We start from the raw sequence: 15,169 nt of genomic DNA, 5'->3' as shown, positions 1-15,169 counted from the left end.
TACATGTCGCGTTGGCTTGCTTTGGGCCTAAGAATCTGCCCACACGAAATGTCCATCGGTAGGCAGCGTTTAGGCAATAGCATGCCGCCGGCGTTTGCGTGGCGCCGACAGAACCGCTGTGTACCTCCGAGATGGAGATGCAGATGCATACGGAGTACCTAGCTAACGACTGAGAGCTATGCACCCGCGTCTCTAGTCACATCAACCGTCTTCCACGGGACGTCGGCGGCATGCAGGCAGGACGGGTGGAGAGTGGAGAGACTCACCCGCAGTCAGGGCAAGCTCAGAACGGTGCCATGCCATGACAGCGCCCAGCGGAGGACAGGACAGCCGGCCGAACACGCTAGGACCCATGCCGGATGGACGATTGACGGTTGCTCGACAGACTTCCCGCTGCGCATTAACTCCCCCCAGCCAAGGCATGTGCCGCGTACGGTTCGCTAAACTGAAGAGCCGGCTAGCAGATGGTCAGGTTCAACGGCGACTGGATACCTACTACTGCATTACCCTAACCACAAGCTATGAGACGGCCTGCCGAAGTGGAAGATCTCGAGACTGTATCGTTGGCTAATGTACTCATTACGGCACGGCACTCTAGCGCGACCTCACCCGGCCTAACGCGGCACTTATGGGTCTGTCATGGTGTTAGCTAAGTACATTAATGCCCTACTTGCTATGAAGGCACGGAAATGGCTGTCTCCTTGCCTCACACAGGCTTCACGATGGTTGAGTGAATGATATTGTAGTGACAAGTCTTGGGGCCGCGGCTTGGGTGATGGACCGTTGACTGGAAAGTGGAATTGGAAATGATCAATCAGTACTGACAGGGCAGCAGAATACATTCACGTTCTGGTCAGAGACATGGGCGTGCTGACTGAGCGCGCTGGACGTGAGATGGTGGGGGAGAGATGGAGACGAGCCATCGCGAAAGTAACGAGGATGGTTGGTCCAGGTTGAACAACATGGGATGAGCAAGGCAGCAGACGCATTACGGCGGCAAAGCAGCGGTGAGCAGAAAATCTGACCTGTTGCGTACTCTCAGCTCGGCCACGAAGTTCAGTTCGCCACGGCCTTTTATTTTGTCAATCATTCTGTATCGTTTGTTTCTCCCCCATTTCCTGCCCAGTTCCTTATCTTACGCGGGTTCGACTCGGTGTTCCCCTGAACGTCTTACTGTGGTCGCTTTTTCACTTCAAGCATACATGATGCAGCGTCTAGGCCCAGAGATTTCGCTGTCGTGCGATGCGGGAGTTTGTTGTTGGTTGGCAAACGAGCAAAGATGACCTGTCAGATCTGACAAGAATTTCGGCGCAAGACTCGCAACAACGATAACAGCAGCACTCGTTCGCAGACAACAGCGGAGACGGCGTCAGCGACAGTGGTATGTGCCATGGTACCGACTAGACTCGTGTAGGAAGTCAGGCTCTAGCATCGAGGACGGCAGATCTGGGGTTCCGGGGTTCCTGATTTCTGCCCTAAGCACAGAATGCGGGTGAACCCTCGACAAGGCATCGAAACGGCAAAAAGAAAGCAATGGAGAGAGACTGGGAACGCGCCGTCATCTGACCGCCTTACTATGTACGGACACTGCGAGTACACGGATTCGCTGCGGTGGACGGACGGCCTGCGTGAGGGGAGGGGGCTGCTTGCTTCTTTTCCTTCTCCTCACCCGCCCATTCCCAGCCCCGGTCCATGATCCAACATGTTCTTTTTCCTTCCTTCCCCCGCTTGTCTACCGACCAACCGTTCATGGAGGAAAATGCTCTCGCCCCTCCCTCCGGATCGTGTCCGTGGCTGCCGACACCCTGTAGCAGATGCAGGCTACAGGAAAAATGGTCCTGCGGTGCCCTGTCGTGCTGTCGCAGCCGGCGACTGATATGGTGGTGATGATGCATCACGTTGAGGCATGTATGGTACTTTGGTCACTCTCTCCGCGCCCAGCCCCCAGGCAACCGGGCATCGCCCACCGACCACGTCGCTCACACCCAAGTCGGACCTCAGACGGGCCTGCTTGCCTAATCGTCCCTTCCGGGCCACCTGCATGACAGGTTGCACTCAGAGAACGGGTCGGACCAGTCAGGCGTGGCGGCGATATTTGTGCTACTCCAGCTTGGGCCCGTCACCGCCCGCATGGTGCTGCAGTCACAAGCGGCGGACCGATGCGGCCTGCAGCAGGATCGGCGTCGATCCGCTTGTTTTTACCACCAAACCTGTCCACGGCAGCTGTCTTGGTCAAGTCCGGCGACCCGTAAGCCCCGGCCACGGTCACACCGTTTAGGCCCCCGTCTCTCCGGCTCTTGCACCTCCGCCTCTGTCGTCTCCCCCCCCCCTGGTGACGGGGATGCGTCGTCCATTGCGTGCCTGTGCGTTCTGTACAAGCAGACGCTGGTCTTCGTTTTCCAATCCCTCTCGGCGACGGCGATGGCGACGACTCTTGCTGACTGCGTGCGATTCGCTGCGTGCAGACTACCCGCAGCTGCGTGTGAAGGGCGTGTGATCCTTCCCTGTACAGAGTACACACACAATATCTTAGCTGTTGGTATTATGGCGTACGTGTGAGGTGTCAGTTCCTGTCGTCCGACCTGTCACGCTTGCAGTGGGTATTTCGAACGGCCCTGGCCCTTTCTTGCCGGCCCCGTAGCTGTAACCTGATTTGGGCCCCGGATGCGTCTTCGCATTCCGCCCGGGGCGGCCTCGGTCGCAAGAACCAAACACACCACAGAAGAAACCCTTCTGTGCTACAGAAGTGAGGAAAAAAGCATGGTTGTACATGAGCGGCTACATACTACGCGCGCAGCCGGTAGACTGCGGAGGGGGCACACCCATAGCCGTCTTCGACGCGGGAAACGATTGAAGTCGTTGTCTTGAACCATTTCTGACATACCCCGGGTCTCCAGGTACGTCCGAGAAGGCATGATCTGTCTGAGACAATATCGTTCACGTGATTTCGACTCTCGTGTGAATGGCATGGCGCGCTGTTGTGTGGTGTTCGGGGACCAAGTTCGGGGCCTTTGAAGTGGGCCCACGCCTCTATCTTACCTAAGTACGGTACGGTACCTTAGTGCTGAGCAAATGCGGTCTCCCATCCGGACCAATTCCGCGCTGAAGTGGCCGAGAACTCTCCGCGATGTTGATAAAAGCAACTTCATCGAGTCTGCGTCGCCTTTTAGGAGGAAAAGGAAGCAGACCGGAGCGTGTCACAGTTCAGCGCTTGATTTAACGAGTCAAGCAAGAGCACACTATCTTTTACCGAAGGTCCAAGGTCAGGCATATTTCCTTCTTTTTACCATATGTCCCCAACGAAAAGGCGGGGAAAGAAGAAAGCAATCCGCAAAAGAGTTTGCAAGGGAGACATAGACCAACATCTACCGACAGAATTCAATTCAATCCAATCCAGCACCAACCCCCAACGAGTCCACACGCACCCCTAAGTCCCAAGACCGTGACCGCCTACCTCAGTAACAGCAAGTCACAAATCTACCACACCATGACGGACACGGCCACCGCCAACAAGGCTTACTTCAAGTGCGTATAGAGCAGCACCCTGCTCCAGATCACCTACCTACCTACCCACACACCCCCGTGCTTGCAGCACCGATTCAGCCCCCCAATCACGTCTGATTTGCCCACTGTTTCTCTCGCGGGTTCCTGCAGATACACCCATCGCGTTTCCATTCCATAGTCGACGGGAAGGAGGTTTGCATGGTGATACGACGTGCCCTTCGTATATCGATGGCGTCTGGCAAGAGAGGCACCCTATTTCTCATGCCAACCCTCCATTCTCTGACTGACGTACTGTCGCCATAGTAAACTTGCTGCCGAATACGACTCCAAGTACGAGAAGACCATTTTGCAGCTTGAACGAGAGATTCGCAAGCGCAAAGGTTTCATCGGCGTGGACTGGGTCGATGAAGACGACGACGAGGATGAAGATGAAGGCGACGAGGACAGCGGGAAGCCCGCCGCCGCCGAAACAAATCCGGCTACCGATAGCAGGCCGGTGAGACTGCTCGACTACGCTTGTGGCACCGGCCTGATATCAAGGGTAAGTTTGCCTGCCTCGAGTTATGTCGAGTCTCAGCAACGCGCCGGCAGTTCTGTTTGCTTGCGCGTTTGTGTACAACGCTCTCGCCCAAGTTCACGAAACCTGTCTCCCCGACAACAAACACGACAAGAGGGAGGAAGACGAGACACACACTTGGTTCACTTGACTGACAAACATCGCATTGCCCAGGCCCTCGCCCAGTTTACCACGCATTGCGTCGGCATTGACATCTCGGAGAATATGGTGGCCGCTTACAACGCCCGGGCCGAAAACCAAGTAAGCCAAAGCTTTCTTCCGTTGTTTGCTCCTTTGCCCTTTACACACAGACGCAACCCAAGTTGTAAATACACCCGAGTCTCCCGAACGTGGCTGTCTTTCTTGTTTTCGCAATGGTGAGAAGGGCGCAGCAGCAGCAGCGAGCGAGAGCGAGCAGGCAGTGAATTATTGCTGGGCGACATGACACACAGAATCTGTTCGCGTGCGCCGCCTTGAATCTCTGCTCTGGTAACTCCAAGCACAGACGGCAGTCTGGTCCGGTCTCTCGATCTCACCTTGGTCTCAACTCAGCCCTGCTGACCCCCATGACGTGGACGCGGACGGCGGTGCTGTGACCACTTTGACACTCTCATACGCCGCCGTCGCGCACACACACCCGACGGGACCGACGGCGGCTCATCGAACCACCCCTCCCCTTCCCTCCCTGCCTCCATCCCCCTCTCTCTGTACTGCAATTCCCCCTTCCTCGTCCGGGCCACCCTTCCCCCGCGCCCAATGTCATCTCATCACATCCCAGGAGCAGGGCGGGAATGCACGAAATAACCTGTGACCGGACAAACTTCGTGATTACGTTGCAAAAAGGAGTGTGGCCTTCAGCTGACCCCGCAACCTCTTCCGGCACAGGGCCTGAGCACCGACGAAATGCGCGCGTATGCAGGGAACCTCACGGATCCCGCCGACCCGGACCCGGCCGCCTTCGTCGGCGCCGGGTTCCGTGATTTCGACGTCGCCGGCGTCGGGCTGGGTTTCCACCACTTTGCGGACCCCGAGTACTCCGCAAAAAAGCTGGTCGAACGGCTCCGGCCCGGCGGCGTCTTTATCATTCTCGATTTCCTGCCCCATGAGAAGATGCACCACGGTCTGCCGGCCGCGCACACCGTCATGCACCACGGGTTCTCGGAGGAGAGGATGCTTGCCATCTTTGAGCAGGCCGGGGCCGGGAAGGACTTTGCCATGCAGGAGCTTGGGAGCGGCGTGGTGTTTGGCGGGCAGGGACATGGACATGGCGAAGGTCATGATCACAACCACGGTGACGGGCATGATCATGGCCATGGTCACGAACATGATGCACCGAAAGAGGGGATGAAAAGGCGCGTGTTTCTGGCGCGTGGAACCAAAGCTTAGAAGAAGATAAAGGCGTTTAGTCTATGGAAAAGAAAGGATGTCTGGTATGAATCGATCACTCCACGAACATGAAGCAAGTGATGGAATCGATACGCTGGCCTGCCCAATATAAGACTCTACTGCTGCTGCGCTTGGTCCTTCTCAATGATATCGACGGCGAAGGCGCCTCCGAGCAGGATAGCCGGCTCCTCGATGCTGTGGTGTTCGTAGCTGCAGCACACGTGTTAGTGTCTCTGCCAAAGAACTGAATTGCTGCTGCCCGCGAGGATGTGTGATGATACTCACCTCAAGGTGCCGACACCACCGGCCTCAAGCAAAAACGCGGGGCCGTCTTGAAGCGTCTTGCCGGCCCAACGCATGGCGAAGGCTCGTAGGATGTGACCGTGGGCGACGATCAGGACGTCTCCCTTCTGCGCCTCCTTGTCGCCGATGACGGGTTGGTGCCATCTGTCACGGATGTCTTTGATAAGTCGGTCCAGACGTTCCGTGACGTCTTGGGGGCTCCTGTGTGGTGCATGCGGTCAGCTGCGATACGCATTTCACATGGTGTCCTTCACTTCCTTCCCTCGAATGGCCCACGCAAGATGAGTTCTTCAGCAGGAAGCATAGCAACGGGCTGATCCTCCGAGGATTGGGACAAGCGGAAAGTACTCACTCGCCACCCGGGCAGCCATCACGCCAGATGTCCCAGTTCTCGGACAGGCCCTGTTCCTTGCGGATGCGACGGATCTCGGGGGATGTGATGCCCTCATAGTCGCCGTAGTCCCACTCGCGAATGTCCTCGGTGACCTCGACGCAGGCCTCGCACTTGGGTCCGCCGCCCTCTACTTGGCCATGCTTTTTCCAGGGGAGCTCGTCGGTGAGGCCGAAGTTGAGGAGCTCAAATGTGCGCTGGGCACGCTGGCGCGGAGAAACGTAGCTGGTGATAGATTTAGCATCTTCCAAGGCAAAGGCAACACAGATTGAAGTCGACTATTTCAACAAATGTATGCGTAGGTAATGATTGCAACAGCATAAAGGAAGAAGGCAGGCGTACATGTGTGATATCTTCTTTGGCACGATGAGTCGGTCACTTCCCACAAGAGCCCGGCCGGTGGCCCGGACACGCTTCTCGCCGTTGGCCGTCAGGGGAATGTCGGTGGAGCCGGTATGGCGGCCGTTGAGGGACCACTCCGTCTCGCCATGGCGGATGACGAAGGCGCGCGGGGTCGACATTGCGGCGGTGCGGTGCGGCAGAGCCTCTTTTCTCTTGCACACTAACGGGGCTTTGACAGCGGATGCAACCTCGGATGAGATGGGAGGAAGCCGTGGGTTGCGGCGTGACGGGGGGCCGACGGTTGGATGGTGTGGAGGAAGTCAATGCAATGTTTTACGGCACTCCTCTCGTCGGCTGGTGGAGGGGAGACAAGGATATCGAGTTAGTCTGCGTGGCGTTCTGCGGCAAGATGTAGGCAATTCTGTGATGTCCGCGCATGAGAGAGAAATATCGGGCAGTAGAGCAATACCGCCGTAGGGCCGGGGAAGTTGAGACGACGCGCGGGAGAGGCAGATGTAGGTGTCGAGTGACGTGCCCCTCGGCGGTTTGGCTTTCCAGCCGTCCCGCCTTCCCGCGGTTCCGCCCATCTTCAGCCCAGCTCCGCACAGAAGAGCGGGATCTCAGGAAAGAGGGTTGAACCGGTGCTTTAACATGGAACTCCATAGAGTTCGGCAATCGGACATGCGAGCGCCAACTTTGGCTGATGAAGTCGCTGGTCCCAGCCCATCATCCCGCGTCCCGCGATATCAGCCAAGCCAACGAGCCCACCACCAACTGCAGCTGCGGGGGAGGCGGTGTTTGAATCGAACTCTTGTCGTCCTCTCGATTCGACTTGACGTGTGGGAAAAAACAGACAAGCCTTCTTTCCCACGTCTTCCGCGGATCCTCCACCCCTGTATCCTGACCTCTTTTTCTGGTCGCGAGAACGAGACATGATCCGCAACTCCTTTCGCGTGCACTTGCCACAAGTTGCGTCCCATCAGCGGTAGTCACCTGGCTCTGTGACAGACGTCTGGCTTCATGCGGCCAGGAAGACCGGGGGAAGAGAGCAGACAAGTGCCAGAAGAGAGATTCCTCCGTTGCGGTGCCATGAGATGGATGCGTTTCAGCCGGGGTTGCGACGGACAGGGGGGCCGCACACTTGTCTGCTTATTCCCCCCATGCAGGCAGATCAGACAAGACAACACATCCGGGTAAGCCACCGATAAGAGGATATCCGTATGGGAAAAATCCCGCCGTTGTCTGGCGGCGCTTGGTGCCGAATAGAGCGAGCAGGGGGGGAGCAAGTCGTGATTGTCAGGCAGGAAGACGCAAGGAAAGGATGAAGGGTGGAGGAAGAGACAAAAGAGTTGCGGACGAGGGAAGGCCAAGGGGTGGTGGTGGAGGGGGGCCAGAAAGAGCTCTCACGAAGTTTGTTTCAACGCACCAGAGATGAGTGGGCAATGAATAAGCCCGCTGAAATGCTACCGAAGGACAACCAAAAAGGCAGTTTGGTCCCTATCTCTCTCGCTCGGCCGGTCGCTTTGGGTGTTGCAAGCGAGGAAACGCAAAACTTTTTTTCAACACTTCCTCTGTCTCTCTCTCTCTCTGTTGTTTGAAAAGGTAAAGGCACGGGATATATATTAAATAACTCGCTTTTTACTTGCGCTTCTCCATTTACCCAGCGCCTTGCCCTTTGCAATCAGTCATGGCCGACGTCACGCCCGCCGCCGCAGCAGGTCGATTACTAAGGACGCTGGGGCTACCGGAATCACAGCGACAAAGTCTTGGTCTTCAGCGGGGCACCGGTGTTCCCGCTCCCGGCCGCTGCTCACACGGCGTCGCCTCTGCAGCAGTCCACGCTCTCCATTGTTCGACAGAGGAAGCCCCTGAGGCGATCTCGCCAACAATTTCCCTCGAGCTCGAAGCTTGGCCTTCAGAGCCATCGACGCCATCCACCGCCGAGTCGTCCGAGTGCGATTCCGTCGGCCCCTCGACGATCCCCCCGGCCCTGCGACGCAGGTATTCGCACTATTCGCCGCTTGGCAGGTTACGAGGACACTCGCGAACCAATTCCCTCGACTCGACGGCGTCTATCGCCTCGTCTTCCTCTACATCCTCCACGCGGTCACGCTGGAACATCTTCGCGCCGGTGCTGGACGAATTGACGGCCTCAAACCACCGATCCGACTACGCCAGCGACAAGAAGAGCAGGCAGTCAAGAGAGGTTTGGAGGGAGTACTGGTGAACTTTTGCTCGCAATAGGGAGGAGACGAAAAACCAGACACCGTCACAATGAGCGGGTTCACAAAGTTCCGCGCCGGCCTAACCGCTGCCGGCTGCGCAGCCATCATCTTCACGGGCGCAACATACGGCGCTGGGCTCAAGACGCAGGAAGAATGGACGGAAGTGGGTAAAACGCATCTGGTCCACGCTACCTGTATATTGACTCCTCGCAGGAACGACAAAAGTTCCATGGGTCGCCATATGATGAGCAAATTGCGCTCCTGGAGGGCCAGCGAATCCGCCTTCTTTCTGAGCGTCGAAACTGGGAGAGAAAGTCGACGGCATTGGAGGAGAGGATACGTGCGAGAGGAGCGAAGAAGTCAGACAGCTGATCGAGTTGAGACGCCACTCGGCCCAAGTTGCCATGCGATGGCTTGAGGGGGCCCTTGGGTCTTGAGCAGACCTGAACACGCCCCACACGACTTGACAGGGCCAAATGGAAGAGAGGCGAGCGAGAAAGATTTAGTAGCAAAAGAACCGCGAAGCCCGGTATCTTGTCGAATCTACTGCTCGTATATACAGCAGCAGCAAACCTGCATGCACACGTAGTCAGGGAACGGAGACCATCCCGACGAACGGGCGGCAATGTAATAGTAAATGTATCACAGAGATGGGAGCATCACCACAAGCGAGAACGAATAGAGTAATGAACTCTGGCCATTACGTTCACCGACCTGTCTATCTATTCCCTAGTTTCATGTCCCTATGTCATTGTGTCGTTTTGTATGCCACCCATAAGCTCGTTCCGCTCGTAAACGCCTAGGCCGATGCTCTCAGCAGCTTCTCCGGCTGCCAAATTTACTCAGACTTCTCCTCGACAGTGGGCAGTGGGATGGCTCTGTAGAGAAGAATCAGAGCAGAGTGGGACTCGCCACCGCCCGCAAGAGCATCGATCTTGTCTGACGTAACCTCCGAAACCTTGTCATCGTTGAACCACCACCACTTGCCGTCTTCCTCGCCCTTCGCGCCGGTCTTGGGGTCGATAGGGGCAGTCTTCTTGACGTATGCAGTGTAGTGACCGCTATCGGCGCTGGCACCCTGGTGGGTGACGACACCGCGCAGCTCGTAGATTCCAGACTGGTTGGAGCCCTCGTCCTTGGCCAGATCCTGGTTGACAAGTGCATAGAGCTCCTTCTTGGCGGCGAGGAGGGCGGCGTCCTTCTCGGCCTCGACTTCGGCGTCGGTCTTGAATGTCTCCTCCATCTCCACATCGCCATCAGAGGTCGTCGCAACTACCTTTCCAGCACGCTCAGCCTTCTTCTCGTTCGCCTTCGCCAAAGCCGTCTTCTCCTCCTTGCTGGGAGCTCCGGACGCCCCCGCAATGTCGCCCCGGTCGTTGGGGTTGATCTTGCGCCTCTTGCGGGCGCGCTCGATATCCTCCTCGTCCTTTCGGATCTCGCGAACCTTGTCGCGGACGGGGATGAGCGCCTTCTTCAGCTCATCGGTGCAGAACTCGACGACGTCAAGCTCATGGGGGAAAGTGACCTTGCGCATGATCTTGGCCTTCTTCTGGACCTCGCGCTTCCAGAAGAAGCGAACAAAGTGAACAGTGAGGTACTTTGGCAGGCGAGAAATCTGGGACTTCTTGGTGTAGGTGGTGTCTCTGTCCAACACGGACGACTTCTTCTCCAGCTTCTCCGTCAAAGCGGCCAGAATACCATCACGCAAGTGGTTGATTGTTTGATCGATATGGCAGTTGAGCTTGAGGAAGGTCTCGCTGGACTTGATGGGCTCCTCGCCGCCGTCTCTGGCGGCTTGCTCATCAGCCTCGAGTGTAGACTGTAACTCTCCAGCCATGTACCTGTCGATGAAGGAGGAGCCTTCGGACTCGGCAAGCTTCTGCTTCAGCTGAATGAGAATCTGAGACCAGGCCTCCTCGGCATCCTGCTGAGCATATCCGTTTCCTGTCTTGGACTTTTCGGCGAATTGGGGGTAGACCATGCGCAGCGTGCTCAGGAAGGTGAGCGGGGGAATGCTGCCCTGGGTCTCCGACATATTCTTGTAAAGGTCCGTCAGCTGGGTAGCCAGGTCGGTCGATCCCATGCCAAAGCTGCTGCTGCCACCGCCGCTACCCGACTTGTGTGTAGTCAATGCTGTCTGGAGTTCGGGAATCGATCGGAGGGTCTGGAGGGTCGAGTTGAGGTAGCAAGTGTTGCCCAAGTTGGTGAGACCAGCGGGCGTGGCACCCTCCTGTTGGGCAGCTTCGGCTTCGGTCATGTCCTCGACGAACTTGACCGCTTCCTTGGGTCGGGCGAGGTCGGCGTTCTCTCCGGAAGGCTTTCCCATCATCATGAGGGTCGCTCCGGCCTTGAGGCCGAACTTGGCCATGTCGTCATCATCCTTGACCTGCTTGCCCTTCACCAGGATCTTCTGTCGCTCGGGCTCGACGCCGGTCAGGCTGTAAAGTTGATACTTGAAGGTCTCGCCGTTGGACGAAGTGTCGACCTCGACTTGGTACTTGGTGCCTTGGTGGCTAACGGTAACTACGCCCCAGTTAGTAAGCATTGAAGCTGCCGATTGCTCCTAAATGTTCTCACCTGGTATTGACGCCATTGTTGCAATGCTGGCTGAACTTTTTGCGGAAAGGAAAGGAAAGGATGTGTGCGGTATCTAGAACAGAACCCAACTGCAAGAAGTGCAGGTACAGCAGAAGTTTGTTGAAGGCACCAGAGATTTGCGTCAGTACTGGCAGCTGGTGGCAGAAAGATGTAGTACAAGGCAACGGGGGGCATGTAGGCGGGGAAGCGGTGTACCTGCAGGGCCCGTTTCAGCTGCCGATTCGTTTATTGGGATATCCCCTTGTAGCACCCTTTATCACCTCTTATCACCTGCATTCGACCGTCTTCGAACGTCTTCGGAAGGCGAGAGATGCTCCTGTTCGTGAAGGGAAATTTCAATGCATGCGGGCTCAAATATTCTTGCAGTATATTGATAGTGAATCTAGGAATCTTGGCACCCAACCTGGCCCAGATTATCTCCAGAAGCACTTGTTGACTGAAAGTGACGTCGGCTGAACACCTCCATCTCAACATGCGCTTTGGCTTAACGGGGACATGCAACAAACAAGCACAGGCGGGGGATCGCCACTCGGGAGCTTGCTCTCAGATCACGTGGAGAAGTTCGGGGATGACTCAGCAATGTTGCGGTGACAGCTTGCGCATGAGCACGGTCGATGGAGCTCTGCGGCGGTGCTAGTCGCCCCACTACGAAACGTCAGGCTTCCGGCTGTGCCAACCTCAGTGCTCAACCTCACGAACCCCGCGGTCAACATCCAACTCCAACCTCTCAGTATCACCAAGGTTGGACGCGGCCAGGCTTCGCCATCATGGTAAGAGCTTCTGTGTGATATCAGGCTTTGTCTTTTGACTCAATTCGCTAACGTGACTCTGATAGTCTCAATCCTTGCGACCCTACCTCCAGGCCGTCCGGAGCAGTCTGACGGCCGCCCTCACGCTCTCGAACTTCGCTTCCCAAACCGCCGAACGTCACAATGTCCCCGAGATTGAGGCCCAAACCTCCCCCGAGGTCCTCCTGACCCCCCTCACCATCGCCCGCAACGAGAACGAACGCGTTCTGATCGAGCCGAGTATCAACTCCGTGCGGATATCCATCAAGATTAAGCAGGCCGACGAGATCGAGCACATTCTAGTCCACAAGTTCACCCGGTTCTTGACACAGAGAGCCGAGTCTTTCTTCATTCTCAGGAGGAAGCCCATCAAGGTATGCCAGATGCCCCAGTCGCTGGCCGGTCTCGGCGGCAGTTCCATGCCACGTGGCACACGAGCCCCTTTTCCAGAGTTAGGATGCTGATGAGTCTATTCAGGGATACGATATTTCTTTCCTGATTACGAACTTCCATACCGAGGAGATGTTGAAGCACAAGCTGGTCGACTTCATCATTCAATTTATGGAGGAGGTTGATAAGGAGATTTCGGAGATGAAGCTCTTCGTACGTACCACCGATAAATGCAGGGTCACTACGCAGGAGGACTTCATTGCTAACAATCCCCAGCTCAACGCGAGAGCGAGATTTGTTGCCGAATCTTTCCTCACTCCCGTAAGTTGATTTGCTCCTCACACTCAGCCTTGACGTCATTGACTGTGTACCTCTAGTTCGATTAAATACCCATCAAAGCGTAACAAAATCTGAGAGGCTAGTATCGGGAAACAAGTGAATGTTTCCCGCCTACTTCGCCCAAGATACTAGCCAGATCGAGGTTTCGAGCAAGGATCATGAGTTGGAGTTAGATGTTGGCTCGAGCGTAGCCGGAATGCCGGGATCCACATTGGGTCCGACTTCGACATCGGTCCGCAAATCCGGGGCCGTATGGGAATGATGATTTGGGACATACTTGATACACAAAAATTCAGATATGATCATGACCCTGAACCTTCACCGTGCGCTGACAACGTCAAGTCGAGGACCGCATCTTTCTGCATCATCCTGAATCAATGATCTTGCCAAGGTTGTCGCTTACTTGGCAAGAGATGTCTGATGGGCACATCCCTAGCTGCGCTCGAGACTTCCATGCACCTTCGTTCATGTGAGCTGGATGGAATTAGCAAGAGACCGCCTTATTATTCCCTGTGTGCGCGGCTAGATTTCCTGTGTACTTAGTTACTTATATAATGGGCGATAGCAACGACGACGAAAGTGACGATCACGGTGATCCTGACGACGGCGATGACGACAACGACGACGACGAAGATAGTAATAATAACGACGACGATAGCAAATCGGAGTAAGGTGCATAGCCACAGGAGAAGTAGTCGTTTTAGCACAGGAAGAAACACTCAGGCGGTTTCATTAGCAAAGCATTTCGTAGATCAAGTTGCGGTCACAGAACAATGACTTGTCACCCTTCTACCGAATCGGCAGGAACTCGTCAGATATAGCGGCCCAAGCCAATTCTCCACAGTTCCGAGCTTCTGCTGTCTTCTCTTCGGCTTAATTCAGAAGTTTGGGACGGGGTTGGCTGCACCTGCCTTCGTGTCAGTATTCAAGACGAATTCGCCAGCATAGACAGGAACAGTGAGATGTCTTCTTCCTACTGAGCTACGAGTCTGCCGTGATCGTTCCTTCCGTCTTATGGAGAACCTCTGGGTATCTGGTTTTTATCCTCGCTTAGTACCTCCCAGTCAACAACCCTCATTCACTACCGAGCAACCAGAAGACCAATCTCATAGCAACTTTATCGCCCTGCACGGTCCTTTCCCTCCCGTGGTTTCTTTCCATTCCTCTCTACCTTGTCCGAACAACCGCTTTGGTCCTTTTGCAACTGGCACACGCCTACCTTCACCTCTCTCATCACCATCACCATCACTACTCATTGTGTTTGGCCACGATTCAGCCAGCCCGCCAGCGGGATCAAGTCTATCTTCTCGCTGGACTTTGTTTTGTCTTCACAAAATTTGGTTCTTGTCGCAACTTTGGTAAGACTCGCTCTTCTGATCCCCGCCTTCCTTCTCAGTCTCGTTCGTCTGGAACGAGATGTGATCTTGACGAGCAGCTTTTCTCTTCCTTGCAATTTTCACTTTTCTCCCCTCCTCACCTTCTCGCCTCCTACTTGTTTTTAACTTCCTCCTGACTTTGTTCTAAAGAAACTACTTGCGGTCACTGGTGTCAAGAAAACTTCTTGCTCCCATCCCCCAAACAACCAACTCATTCCTTTCTTAACCGACCCTAACTTCCCACACACCTCTGACGACGATTACTATACCTCTAGCACTCGTCTGTATTGGATTGGTAGGTGACCTCTTTTTCTTCCAAAAATCCTTCCTTCCTCTTTTGTCTCTTGCCTTGTTTGGTTTTCACCCGGCACGTTCGGTTTTCCTGCCTTCACTCAAACAGCGGGAACCCAAACTCGTACTTCTTCCTCACTCACACCAACCTCGCCCCTTCACAACCCACCAAAACACATCCTTCCTTCACAATCTTGCTCTCAAATCAGTTTCTGGTTGTATCACACACCTAGGAAGCTGTCTGAGCCGGCTGCCCGAAGGAAGCTATCGCGTCATCACTCCGTCTCTGTCCTTGCCCTGTCGCAAACTTGCGCCTCGCGCGTCTCACATGTAAGAATTCATTCTATCACGGATACTTTTTTTCCCAGTATTTTTGCACTGGAGAAATTGTTGTATCAATCAGATCCGAGGAAGGAGCACTGGGTTTGTCTTGCTCTTGCCTATTTTCTTCACTTTCGTCTGTCGTCCTCTCGGCAACCGAGCACCTGTCCCTCTCATTCACCAAGAGGATTTTTCTCTGCCCACATTGCAATCTTTTCTCTCTATCTTCTATTTTTCGACCCTCCCTTCGGCACTTCTTACCAGCTCAACCCCCTTCCCCTCTGTTTGCTCTTTCCCTTCTTCGCTTCTCCAATCCTGTCGCTGACCTTGCTCACCCAGAACACCTACTGTTCTCCCTC

General features: G+C 55.3%; 5 protein-coding genes across 5 annotated transcripts; 3 read left to right on the top strand and 2 right to left on the bottom strand.

Annotated features, from left to right (window-relative positions):
• Positions 1-3,487: 3,487 nt before the first annotated feature.
• On the top strand, positions 3,488-5,446 carry GCG54_00012541 (putative methyltransferase C1347.09; the record flags this gene model as incomplete). The annotated part of the gene is made up of 4 exons (XM_045412417.1): positions 3,488-3,525; positions 3,808-4,045; positions 4,235-4,321; positions 4,946-5,446. The coding sequence occupies 4 exons, from the start codon at positions 3,488-3,490 to the stop codon at positions 5,444-5,446; spliced, it is 864 nt and encodes a 287-aa protein (XP_045261452.1).
• Positions 5,447-5,562: 116 nt separating this feature from the next.
• On the bottom strand, positions 5,563-6,661 carry GCG54_00012540 (Sedoheptulose 1 7-bisphosphatase; the record flags this gene model as incomplete). The annotated part of the gene is made up of 4 exons (XM_045412416.1): positions 5,563-5,656; positions 5,732-5,950; positions 6,102-6,365; positions 6,483-6,661. 4 exons carry the CDS (start codon positions 6,659-6,661, stop codon positions 5,563-5,565), a joined length of 756 nt encoding a protein of 251 aa, XP_045261451.1.
• A 1,508-nt stretch (positions 6,662-8,169) lies between these two features.
• Positions 8,170-9,079, top strand: GCG54_00012539 (uncharacterized protein; the record flags this gene model as incomplete). The annotated part of the gene is made up of 3 exons (XM_045412415.1): positions 8,170-8,705; positions 8,762-8,870; positions 8,921-9,079. The coding sequence occupies 3 exons, from the start codon at positions 8,170-8,172 to the stop codon at positions 9,077-9,079; spliced, it is 804 nt and encodes a 267-aa protein (XP_045261450.1).
• Positions 9,080-9,545: 466 nt separating this feature from the next.
• Positions 9,546-11,300, bottom strand: GCG54_00012538 (Ubiquitin carboxyl-terminal hydrolase 6; the record flags this gene model as incomplete). The annotated part of the gene is made up of 2 exons (XM_045412414.1): positions 9,546-11,230; positions 11,285-11,300. 2 exons carry the CDS (start codon positions 11,298-11,300, stop codon positions 9,546-9,548), a joined length of 1,701 nt encoding a protein of 566 aa, XP_045261449.1.
• A 619-nt stretch (positions 11,301-11,919) lies between these two features.
• Positions 11,920-13,084, top strand: GCG54_00012537 (Actin-related protein 2/3 complex subunit 4; the record flags this gene model as incomplete). The annotated part of the gene is made up of 5 exons (XM_045412413.1): positions 11,920-12,075; positions 12,141-12,467; positions 12,571-12,696; positions 12,760-12,804; positions 12,959-13,084. The coding sequence occupies 5 exons, from the start codon at positions 11,920-11,922 to the stop codon at positions 13,082-13,084; spliced, it is 780 nt and encodes a 259-aa protein (XP_045261448.1).
• Between the last annotated feature and the right edge of the window lie 2,085 nt (positions 13,085-15,169).

This window comes from Colletotrichum gloeosporioides (genome assembly GCF_011800055.1).
Source record: "Colletotrichum gloeosporioides strain Lc1 chromosome Unknown consensus_65, whole genome shotgun sequence".
NCBI classification, from domain to species: domain Eukaryota; kingdom Fungi; phylum Ascomycota; class Sordariomycetes; order Glomerellales; family Glomerellaceae; genus Colletotrichum; species Colletotrichum gloeosporioides.
The sequence above is the reverse complement of the archived record's forward strand: the minus strand, read 5'-3'. Positions and strand labels throughout refer to the sequence as shown.